Here is a 12,048-nt window from a genome sequence, read left to right as displayed (position 1 = left end):
CACGGTGGGAACCAGCCATGTAGAGTCCATCCGTTCACCTTTTCTACAAAGACACGCTGGTTGGATCCAAAGATCTCAAATTTGGACTCATCAGACCAAAGCACAGATTTCCACTGGTCTAATGTCCATTCCTTGTGTTCTTCAGCCCAAACAAGTCTCTTCTGCTTGTTGCCTGTCCTTAGCAGGGGATCCCTAGCAGCTATTTTCCCATGAAGGCCTGCTGCACAAAGCCTCCTCTTAACAGTTGTTCTAGAGATGAGAAGGTGTGTCCAAATGTTTGGTCTGTACTGTATATATATATATATATATATATATATATATATATATATATATATACATACATGATCGCATGTTAGATATAAAATATAGAGTTGGTGATAGAATTTTTCATACTAAATAGAATTATGCACAGTGATGTGGTGCAGTCATAGAGCACAAGAAAAAAAAAATCTCATGTATGACACCCATAGCACTAAGGTTTTGATTGTAACTAATGCCTTCTGAACCAATCTCTACCATCAGAAAGGAGCAGTGGAGAATTGGAGTGGGTGCCCTAAGTGAGCTGATGAACAGATTCTAGATGATTCTCAATATACACTAGAACCTTATGTTGTAGGGTTGGATCATCTCGAATCTATACTGTTAAATAATGTCAGGTAAAAAAGGGTCAGGGTAACAATTAAGCAGATTGTAATTTACATTTACTTACCCTTTCCCTTCTTTTCAGTCCTCATTCTCTTTTTATTTAAAAAGAGCCACGAAAAATAAAAAAATCCTAAAAAATAAAACAAATATTTTTAAATCCACGTGTCTTTTTCTTGATCACAACTCAATTTTTTATTGCTTTTTTTCTTTTTTAAAATCATACTTCAAAGTTTATTTATGGTTTATTTTATCACAAGTTGGCAATAGCAAAGAAACTAAAGCATCCCAAATAGGTGTAAAAGAAAAAACTGTTGGATCAAGAAGAACAATCATATGGACTTACAAATATTTGTTATTTTCTCTAGACATTTTGTAAATATATAATACATAACAAAAGTGAGTATACTCCTCACAATGTTGCATTTTTGAAAATATTTTATTATATCTTTTCATGGGACAACACTGAAGATATAACAGTCTGATACAATTTAAACTAGTCAATGTACAGCTTGTATAACAGTTTAGATTTAGTGTGCTCCTAAATAACTTAACTCACAACCGCTTGTTACGAATCAGCGCCGCCATAGCCGCAAGCAGCCTGCTGCGGTTCCAGTTGCGCCTAGGTGCCGGCTGCCATTTTTAGCCGTGCCTCGGGTTGTCCAGCTGGCTACTTCCTCCTCCACGTCTAAGTGTGGAGATGTGGCTAGTGCGCATGTGTGTGCCGATTTACCCCAGCCAGAGCCAAAGTCCAGTGTTTAGCCTAGTGAGCATGCTCAGCCTGAGTGTGCCATTCCTGAGGCTAAGTCCTCAGTTTAAGCTACTGAGCATGCTACTACACTTAGTGTGAAAAGCCTCTTTGCACAGGTACTTGAACATTGTGCCATGTCTAAGTGCTGTGTTGTGCCTACTGAGCATGCTCGAGCAGATAGTCTGATTTATAAGACTGTTGTTCAGGCTACTGAGCATGCTCAGGCACTTAATGCATCAGAGACTAGGTCCGGTAAGGACCTCACTGGGCATGTCCATGAGGTGGCAGGCTCTGATAGGCCGACACATATCAGGTGTCCTGATGGTGTGGCCACTCCGGACTGGCTCACGAAGGCCCGCCCCTATGACACAGCACCTCACCATTGGTCGTCAGATGAGGACTGGTGAGGTGTTTGGGGCGCTGCAGCCATGAGGTCATTAATGACGTGGCGGTTCTGGATAGGCCGCTGGTGATGTCGCTGATGACGTGGCACTCCGCTATTGGACCCTGGAGGTGCCATTGTGGTCCACCCTGGGTTTGGGGCGCACCCAGATTATAAAAGGGGCTGGAGACAACATGGAGGTGCGCAGTCTGCACATTTGCTCAGACAGAGCACACCTCTACGTTAGAGCCTCATTGCGGCATAAGCCATAGATTGGAAGCTGTAGGCAGGGTTAGGCGTCCGGTGCTTGTCATGCCAAGACACCCGTGGCTCAGCATGGAAGGGTCAGATGCCGGGCTTCCACCTCTTACCATCTAGTCCTGCTAGTGCAGCCCAGTGGAGTCAACTGGGCTGCAGCTGCTGTGCCACCTGTCCTTCTCATATGGGCTTCCCAGTCAAAGCTACCCGTGTGACCACCTGGCCTGATGTGTCCTGCACACGTGGCCAGTTGAGAGCTCTGGTGGCCAGAAATGCTAATCGGGGGACCGCTCGGTCTGTCGTGTCATACACACATGTCCAGCAGGGCGCTTTCGTGGCGGTCTTCCGGTTAACGCTACCTGGCCACCACCTGGCCTAACATGTTCCCTGCACATATGGTCAGTTTAGCGCCAAAGGTACACCAAAACACTAACTGGGTTGTTGTCCGGTCTGACATGATCCTACACACGTGACCAGTTCCCAGGTCTCCTGTGCAGTTAAAAGGGAATTCCTGGGCTGCGTGAGTGGACCCTGTGACGCTAACAGGGTTCACAGTCTCCTGATCCAAGTGTTACTTAACTTGGATTAGGCCCCTATTATTTCAGAGTCACCCAGCTGTGTATTCTCCGCCTAACCTTCGGTTTGCCAGCAGCTCATTTGTCATCTGGAGCATGGTGGGCCCCAACTGGCAATTGGGATATTTACCACCTTATCCTGATCTGCCAGTCCCCCCGTAACACCGCTAATGTCAAAACTGCTGACAACAAATGTGAGTAGACCTCTAAATAAAAATGGTGAAAATGTGTCACACATGTTCATACTGGTCACTGGACGATCAACATGGCACGTTATGGTAAAGAATTCTCTGAGAATCTGAAAAAAAATTATTCTGGCTCCACAGAGAGATTGCTTACGTTATAAATAGATTGTTAACACACTGAAACTGAGCTGCAGCATGGTGGCCAAGACCATACAGTGGTTTAGCAAGACAGATTCCACTCAGAACAGGACTTGCCAGGTTTGCTGAAGACAAGCAGACTAAGGCCATGAATTACTGGAACCAGGTCCTGTGGTATGATAAGACAAGATAAATTTATTTTGTTTAGATGGTGTCAGCATGTGTGGAAACAACTAGGCAAGAAGGACAAAGACAAGTGTGTATTCCCCACAGTAAAGAATGGTGGTGGAAGTGTCATGATTTGAGGCTGCAGGAGTGCTGCCAGCTGTTGGTAGCTATACTTCATTGAGACAACCTTGATTGTCAACATGTACTATGACATACTGAAGCAGAGCATGAGCCCCACCTTCGGAAATTGGGCTGCAGGGCAGTATTCAAACATAATAACGACCCAAACACAACCCCAAGACAACTGCCTTGCTAAAGGAGCTGAGAGTAAAGGTGTTCGACGAGCCAAGCATGTCTCCAAAACTAAACCCCATTGAGCATCTGTGGGACTTTACCTTAACTGGAAAGGTAAAGGAGAGCAAGGTCTCTAACATCCACCAGCTCTGCAATGTCATCATGGAGGAGTGTAAGGCTAAGTTCACACACTGCATTTTTTTGACGCTGCATTTTTGTGCGTTTTCTGCGACAAAAAATGCACAAAATTGCATCCGTGGCAAAAAATGCATGCGTTTTTACCGCGTTTTGGTGCGTTTTTTTGCTGCGTTTTGCTGCGTTTTTGCTCACTGCGTTTTTATGCGTTTTTTATCAGTGAACAATGCCATTAAAGATTGTTAAAAAAAAAGAAAAAAGGTCTGATGTCATTTCCATCTTCAATATGTTCTTCATTCTCCACTAATGTATGCAGGAGAGCAGACAGCTGCAGAACTACAAGACTCAGCATGCTCCATCCAGGACTGTATGCTGGACGGAGAGGCAGGGGGAGCAAAACTACAAGGCTCAGCATACTCCATCCACTAGTGGATTCAGGAGAGCAGACAGCATCTGCAGAACTACAGGGCTCAGCATCGTCCATCCAATAGTGTATGCAGGAGAGCAGACAGCAGCTGCCAAACTACAAGGCTCAGTACTGTATGCAGGATTTCTTTGCCCCCCAAAAAAATGACGTGGGCTTCGCCATATTTTTGTATGCTAGCCGGGTACAGCAGGCAGGAACGAGCTGCTCCCAACCCCCAGCTGCCTATTTGTACCCGGCTGGGAACCAAAAATATTGGGAAGCCCTTTTTTTTAATTATTTCATGACGTGGCCTTCGCCCAATTTTTGAGTTCAGCCAGGTACAACTAGGCAACTGGGGATTGGAATCCGCAATTCAGGGTGCCCAAGCTTTCTGGGCACTCCCGCTGTTACTTGCAGTCCGCAGCCACCCCAGAAAATTGCGCTTTCATAGAAGCGCCATCTTCTGGCGCTGTATCCAATTCTTCCAGCTGCCCTGATGCCGGGTGGCCCGCTGGGTAATAGTGGGGTTAGGGCTAGCTGTGTATTATCAGCTGGCCTTAAGCCCAAAATTCATGGTGTCACGCCAATATTAGACATGGCCACCATGAATTTCTAGTAAAGATAAAAAAAAACCACAACACACAGAAAAATATTTTTATTAGAAATAAAACACAACACAATTAGTGACTCCATCTTTATTGAAATAAAGAACTCCCCTCCGCAGTAATCCTGGGTCAAGGGTCCCGCGTCGTCCAATCCGGATCTAATATCATCTGATCGGTTTGCTGAAAGGCAAAGCGATCAGATGATGTGTACGGTAAGGGCCTGAATCACATCACACATCAGCTGATTTTATAAACGGCTGATGCATCAGTGCAAAAAAATAAAAAAAACTACACACTTCTGTGCAGCGTCAGACTAGCTTCCGGAGGAAACTCCAGTAATGCCAGACCTGGATTCAGCTAACTGCATTGCACTTCGGAGCTCTCACCTGAGCTCCAGAGTGCAGCCTAGACTATACCGCAAGTGCCGAGTGATTGATTCCCCGGACCTTGCAGGTTCAGTTCATGACAGCTGCTGACAGGCCGGGGTGATCTCTGGTGCTCTCACCTGAACTCCAGTGATCACCCCCTCCAGCCTGTCTGCAGCTGCCAGGAACTGACTGCAAGCATCGGGGAATCAGTCACTCGGCGCTCGCTTGCTATACAGTCTACGCTAATGCATCAGTGCAAAAAAAAAAACTACTGCAAACGTCCGTGCTGACTCCCGTCCGGCCGCTGCAGGAGCTGCCGGTAATCAGCTGATGAAGTCTCCTGATGGCATCAGCTGATAGCCGGCCGGGCGGTAAAATCCGGCGTCACCGTGAGACTTATGATCAACTGATGCGTCAGGTGACCGCAGCAGGTGATCACCGCCAGGTCCTGCAGCTATAAGACGTGCCTGGGAGTCGGCACAGAGCTAGAGCGGGGGTGGCGGTACCGGGAAGAGGAGCTGGGAGCAGACATGGCACCGGGAGTCTGCAGACAGGTGATTATGCGGTTTTTCTACTGTTCACTTTTGATATAGCAGCCGCTTCCACCAATGGAAGCAGCGGTGGTGGTACCAGGAGGATTCACGCTTCTGTGTTTACTAACAGAAGGAATCCTCTTCCTGTACATGTCATTGTACTACCCACCCCTTGCGTTTATAGCTGTGTTTTAGTCATAGAAACACACTAAAACGCAGCTATATTTGCAATTTGCGTTTTTCATTGCTTTTTTGAACATCTCATTGAACGCAATGGGTGGAAAACGCAGTGAAAATTGCAAAAATAATTGACATGCTGCATTTTTGTGGGCACCACAAAAAATGCAGCTAAAAAAACGCTGTGTGCAAACAGCAAAAATGAAAACTCCTAGACTTTGCTGGGGAAGCAAAGTCATGCAGTTTTCTGAGCAAAAATGCACCAGAAAAACGTGCAAAAACGCCGCGAAAAATGCATTGTGTGAACTTACCCTAAGAGGATTCCAGTGGCCACCTGTGAACTGCATGGCCAAGAGAGTCAGGGAAGCTTGAATAAAATGGTGGCCACATAAAATATTAACAGTTGGTTCACAATTTGGACATTTTCACTTAGGGGGGTGTACTCACTTTTGTTTCTATTGGTATTGACATTAATAGCTGTGTGTTGAGTTAATTAGAGGGCACACCAAAGTTACACTGTTATACTAGATGTACACTGACTGTTTTACATTGTTTCAAAGTGTCACATCTTCAGAGTTGTCCCATGAAAAGATATAATAAAATATTTATAAAAATATGAGTGAATTCACTTTTGTGATATACTGTATATATATTTATAGTGATTAAAATAAATATTATCAGAAAGCATACAGGTAATATATTTATCAGCTGAAAAGGCTCCCTAAGATTAAACCATAAAATGGGCTTTCTCTCCAAAATTGGATGATGTGATACTGTACATACAGTAGCCAATGGACTGGAATGATGCAGCTTGGGGATCAATAGTTAACTTTTTTTTATTTCAGACATTCCTTATACTTTAGAACATATACTTAGTAGGAAATTTGAGATGAGACATATTCCCGACACCACAGAAGAAAGAGATGCCTTAGATTTAATGGATGTATGTGCTGCAGTAAGCATATGCAAAGCTAAGTGTTGGCAAAGTTTTAGACACTGGACCAGAGTAGTGATTTAATTCAACTGCATATTATGGTTTATACATTGGTCATTCAAGTTTATAAAATATATTGGATGAATTTAGTGTCCATATACTGTAATATAGCGTCTAGATACATATAGTATTTAGCAACCAATTAAATAATGACACAGTGGCCAGAAAAATTGCATTATACTAGATAAATTGGAGCTTGAAAAATAGAATATATATTGAATAGATAAATCATGTATCATAGAATGCAGAAAAATTGTTTTTCCAAGTATGTAAATAAATATTGTATGCAGCATTTAGGGCTCATTCAGACGGGAGATTTTCTCCTACAAAGTTGTGTTTTTCACAGATAGCACTCATTACAATGATAGTCTCTGGGGTCATTCACATGTCCAATTTTTTTTTTCTTGGACAAAGTGGTCTTTAGAGAAGTGTGAAGACTTGTTCAATATTGATTCGAGTGTCAAAACAAAAATGTCAATATAAGTCTAGGGGTACAAGAAACAATGGGACACTACTCTGATCCCATCTATGTATTGTTTGTTTTTCATGTATTGTTTGATACGAGAAGCTTGAGAAACCATCTACATTTTTTTATTCATCAAAGAAAAGCTGATGAAACTCAGACCAAACTCTGCTGGTACAAACTGTGAGGCAGTGACAGGGGTAATATTTGAAGACCGCTATGTGTCCCCCAGAATGTGTCTGCAAACCCTCTGATTTTGTTATAGCTATTACAGGGAGTATAGCACAAAGAGTAACAGGGAGACAGATCCCTACTCCCAGTCCAGGTTTTGTAGTAATCCTCATGTCCAGCATTTTCCAAATCTGGCAGAGCACATCAGGCTGTGTCTCAGTTGAGAGCCAGGCTTGTGGAAGCTAACACATGCTGTGTGAGCTGAGCTGGCTCTGTGTGGAGTGAACACAGGCCAAGAGTGTGAGCCTAGGAGAACCCTAAGGTAACAAGACTTTTTATACAAAGGATTTGTCTATATGCACCGGCTGTGCTCCGGAAGAGACTTTGACTGTGGGAAATTGGATCTATTTATGCTGCAACAATAAATAGACTGTTGGTTTGAACACGCTGCTGCCTCACTGCGTCACATTTTTGCCCAAGCAACACTGCTACCTCACAAAACTGATATACTGCCCAAACTCTGCTAGTTAAAACTGATATACTGCCCAAACTCTGCTGGTAAAAACTGATATACTGATATACTGACCAAACTCTGATGGTACAAACTGATATACTGCCCAAACTCTGATGGTACAAACTGATATACTGCCCAAACTCTGATGGTACAAAACTGATATACTGACCAAACTGAGAAGTATTTTTTATCAAAAACCCTGATAAAACTCAGAGTTTTTTGCATATGAGAAAAATCACTGATGTCTGAATTAGCCCAAATACATATAGAGCTGGAAAGACTTCATATTATGCCCTGATACACAGTTAATTTATGAATATGATGCGAAGAAAACTTGCATGAAAAATCGCCTAGACAAATAGTATTTTAGAGCGTCATACAGCCATTACGTTCATACATGTGTAGTAATCATTAAAGGCAGTGTCCACTGCTATGATATTGATAACCTATCAATATCCCTGGGATAAGTCATTAATATCAGATCAACACACGGCAGCCCAACCAATGAGCTGTCATCAGCTTTGGCAGCAGATGATTGTAAACGATATATGGAGCAGACATCCACTAATCCATACACTAATGGCTGTTACCAGGTACTGATCATCAGCTCCTGTTCTTATGGATAGGAGCTAATCTGCAATAGCTGGGAATGGTCGGTAAACAGCTTCTAGTGTACGGAAAGACAAAATGAGTTAAGAAATATGGCATTCATATAGTCTTCTAGATCCAGTGTATAAAATGAATCATGAAACAAAAACATAAACAAATATATACCTACATAATCCAGATATACAGTTAGGTCCAGAAATATTTGGACAGTGACACAAGTTTTGTTATTTTAGCTGTTTACAAAAACATGTTCAGAAATACAATTATATATATAATATGGGCTGAAAGTGCACACTCCCAGCTGCAATATGAGAGTTTTCACATCCAAATCGGAGTAAGGGTTTAGGAATCATAGCTCTGTAATGCATAGCCTCCTCTTTTGCAAGGGACCAAAAGTAATTGGACAAGGGACTCTAAGGGCTGCAATTAACTCTGAAGGCATCTCCCTCGTTAACCTGTAATCAATGAAGTAGTTAAAAGGTCTGGGGTTGATTACAGGTGTGTGGTTTTGCATTTGGAAGCTGTTGCTGTGACCAGACAACATGCGGTCCAAGGAACTCTCAATTGAGGTGAAGCAGAACATCCTGAGGCTGAAAAAAAGAAAAAATCCATCAGAGAGATAGCAGACATGCTTGGAGTAGCAAAATCAACAGTCGGGTACATTCTGAGAAAAAAGGAATTGACTGGTGAGCTTGGGAACTCAAAAAGGCCTGGGCGTCCACGGATGACAACAGTGGTGGATGATCGCTGCATACTTTCTTTGGTGAAGAAGAACCCGTTCACAACATCAACTGAAGTCCAGAACACTCTCAGTGAAGTAGGTGTATCTGTCTCTAAGTCAACAGTAAAGAGAAGACTCCATGAAAGTAAATACAAAGGGTTCACATCTAGATGCAAACCATTCATCAATTCCAAAAATAGACAGGCCAGAGTTAAATTTGCTGAAAAACACCTCATGAAGCCAGCTCAGTTCTGGAAAAGTATTCTATGGACAGACGAGACCAAGATCAACCTGTACCAGAATGATGGGAAGAAAAAGTTTGGAGAAGAAAGGGAACGGCACATGATCCAAGGCACACCACATCCTCTGTAAAACATGGTGGAGGCAACGTGATGGCATGGGCATGCATGGCTTTCAATGGCACTGGGTCACTTGTGTTTATTGATGACATAACAGCAGACAAGAGTAGCCGGATGAATTCTGAAGTGTACCGGGATATACTTTCAGCCCAGATTCAGCCAAATGCCGCAAAGTTGATCGGACGGCGCTTCATAGTACAGATGGACAATGACCCCAAGCATACAGCCAAAGCTACCCAGGAGTTCATGAGTGCAAAAAAGTGGAACATTCTGCAATGGCCAAGTCAATCACCAGATCTTAACCCAATTGAGCATGCATTTCACTTGCTCAAATCCAGACTTAAGACGGAAAGACCCACAAACAAGCAAGACCTGAAGGCTGCAGCTGTAAAGGCCTGGCAAAGCATTAAGAAGGAGGAAACCCAGCGTTTGGTGATGTCCATGGGTTCCAGACTTAAGGCAGTGATTGCCTCCAAAGGATTCGCAACAAAATATTGAAAGTAAAAATTTTTTTTTGGGTTTGGTTTATTTGTCCAATTACTTTTGACCTCCTAAAATGTGGAGTGTTTGTAAAGAAATGTGTACAATTCCTACAATTTCTATCAGCCCAACTCGCGAAAATTGTGTCACTGTCCAAATATTTCTGGACCTAACTGTATAGTGTATGGAGTGATTGCATGTTGAAAGCATAAAAAGTAATGAAACAACCAAAAGAGAGAAACACAATCTCCGGCACCATGAATATCACCAATATACAACCAACAAAGGGGGAGATATACCAGAGCAAACAAACATGAGCACAACTAAAATATGTAAAAAATATGTAAAAAATACATAATATTTTTAATATACAGAAAGATGACAAAGGAGGAAGTTGGGAACCCCATATCTCTATCTACTGGAACTTTTCTTAATTTTTGGGTATAATAGTTACAATTTATCGATGCTGTACTCTTTTATTTGAATGTATTGCTTTTTTATATCCATCATTTGACTGCTATATTCACAGCTTTTGATTTATTTTTATTCTTCTTGATATAACACTATTAGTAGTATTTTGTAAATTAAACAATTTTTGTAGTGTGTACACTCATATGTGTGGTATCGGGGATTTGAGACTTTTTTTCTCTTCCTGTATCAGGGTTGATTCACGGTTTTGGGCAAAGTTTAATATAGTTTCTAGCATTATAATTCTCTTTATAAATCATATATTGGTCTTAATTACCAATACCTATTATTCTATTTTGTATATTTTTATCTAATATTCTCTATCTTCTCTATGATTGTATTCTTTGTAATTATTGCATTTGCAGTCCCTCCTAGCTTTTGTTGTCAATAATTGGTCTTTACTCATAAATTTATTTGTGTCCTTGTCATAATTATACGTGATCTATGGAGATCTTTATTGGTTTTAGTAGATGGTACTATTTGGTTCTTTATCCTTTTTTCTGTTTTTAAGTCTTTTTATCATATTCCCCCATCTCTTTGGAGATTCTGGATATTTGCTCTGGTATATCTTTCCCTTTTTTGGAAAAAGTGGTTATCTCTTGCAGCTTTGAGGTTTTGACTTCAAATCCCACCATGGGGAACATTTGCAATGAGTTTGTATATTCTCCCAGTGTTTGTGTTGATTTCTTCACAAATTTCAAAGACATACTGATCGGAAGCTTAGATTGAGAGCCTCAATGGAGACAGTAAAGATAATGTTTGTAAAGTGCTGTAGAACAAATGGTGCTATATAGCCAATGCCCTACAGTGCCTATTTAAATAGTTTGATATCATGATCAAATTTATAGTGTCAGACATGTATATAAATAATGTAAAACATTATCCAGACAAATAGTGCACCATGATCAATAATGGTAATACAATATCGAAGTGCCATAAAACGGCAAGACCAAATAGACCATGGCACCTACTTGTGTCTTGCACAAGTATGTAACTTTTAACTTTTCTTGTACAAAATATAATTCAAACAATCTACATGTAGACAAATTTGTAAAAAAAAACATAACTTACCACGAGGTTATTTGCACAAGATTCCAAGGTGCTCAGGTTGATGGTAAAAATAACAACTGCAGGGAAGGTATTGTTGTTTATGAAGCCTCTGCAGTGAGCATCACCATGTTTCCCATTAAGTGATAAGTCTGTTTCCGAATAACCAGAAAAAAGAACTGTGCAAAAGTTTATCTTCATTGTAATTGTCTGCACTCCGCAGTAGACACTGATATCTCTTTCCGCTAAGAACAACAAAAAGAAGAGGAAAAAGCAAATATTGTGCTGAAAAGTTAGAAACTGATAAATCTCTTACTCTTGTCCCACAACCATGAACTAAACTCTTTTTTACCACATGTTACATCTGGTAATATTGTAATGTAAACAATATATAGCAAACAAGCCATAAATGCAACCACTTATGCACTTTGAAAATTGTTTGCTGCTATAGAGGTAAATTATAAAAGGATTTGTGTCTGATGAAGGTGTACAAAGAATGCACAGATTGCGCTAAGTTCACACCGCCATATACATTTTTTAATTTTTATCCAGAAATATGGATGATTTTTCATCTGCCTTTGTCATCCATATGCAAACTGTATGTC

The 12,048-nt window shown here is 41.3% G+C and overlaps 1 protein-coding gene across 1 annotated transcript in view; it reads right to left on the bottom strand.

Annotated features, from left to right (window-relative positions):
* Nucleotides 1-12,048, bottom strand: part of LOC142290334 (zona pellucida-like domain-containing protein 1) — a 249,459-nt gene that overhangs the window by 179,998 nt on the left and 57,413 nt on the right. The window contains exon 2 of the mRNA XM_075334296.1: nt 11,468-11,688. Coding sequence (XP_075190411.1) covers nt 11,468-11,688 — 221 coding nt within the window. The remainder of the gene's footprint in view (nt 1-11,467; nt 11,689-12,048) is intronic.

Source organism: Anomaloglossus baeobatrachus, chromosome 2, assembly GCF_048569485.1.
Source record: "Anomaloglossus baeobatrachus isolate aAnoBae1 chromosome 2, aAnoBae1.hap1, whole genome shotgun sequence".
NCBI lineage: Eukaryota > Metazoa > Chordata > Amphibia > Anura > Aromobatidae > Anomaloglossus > Anomaloglossus baeobatrachus.
Note: the sequence above shows the minus strand (reverse complement) of the source record. Positions and strands in the feature narration are given on the sequence as shown.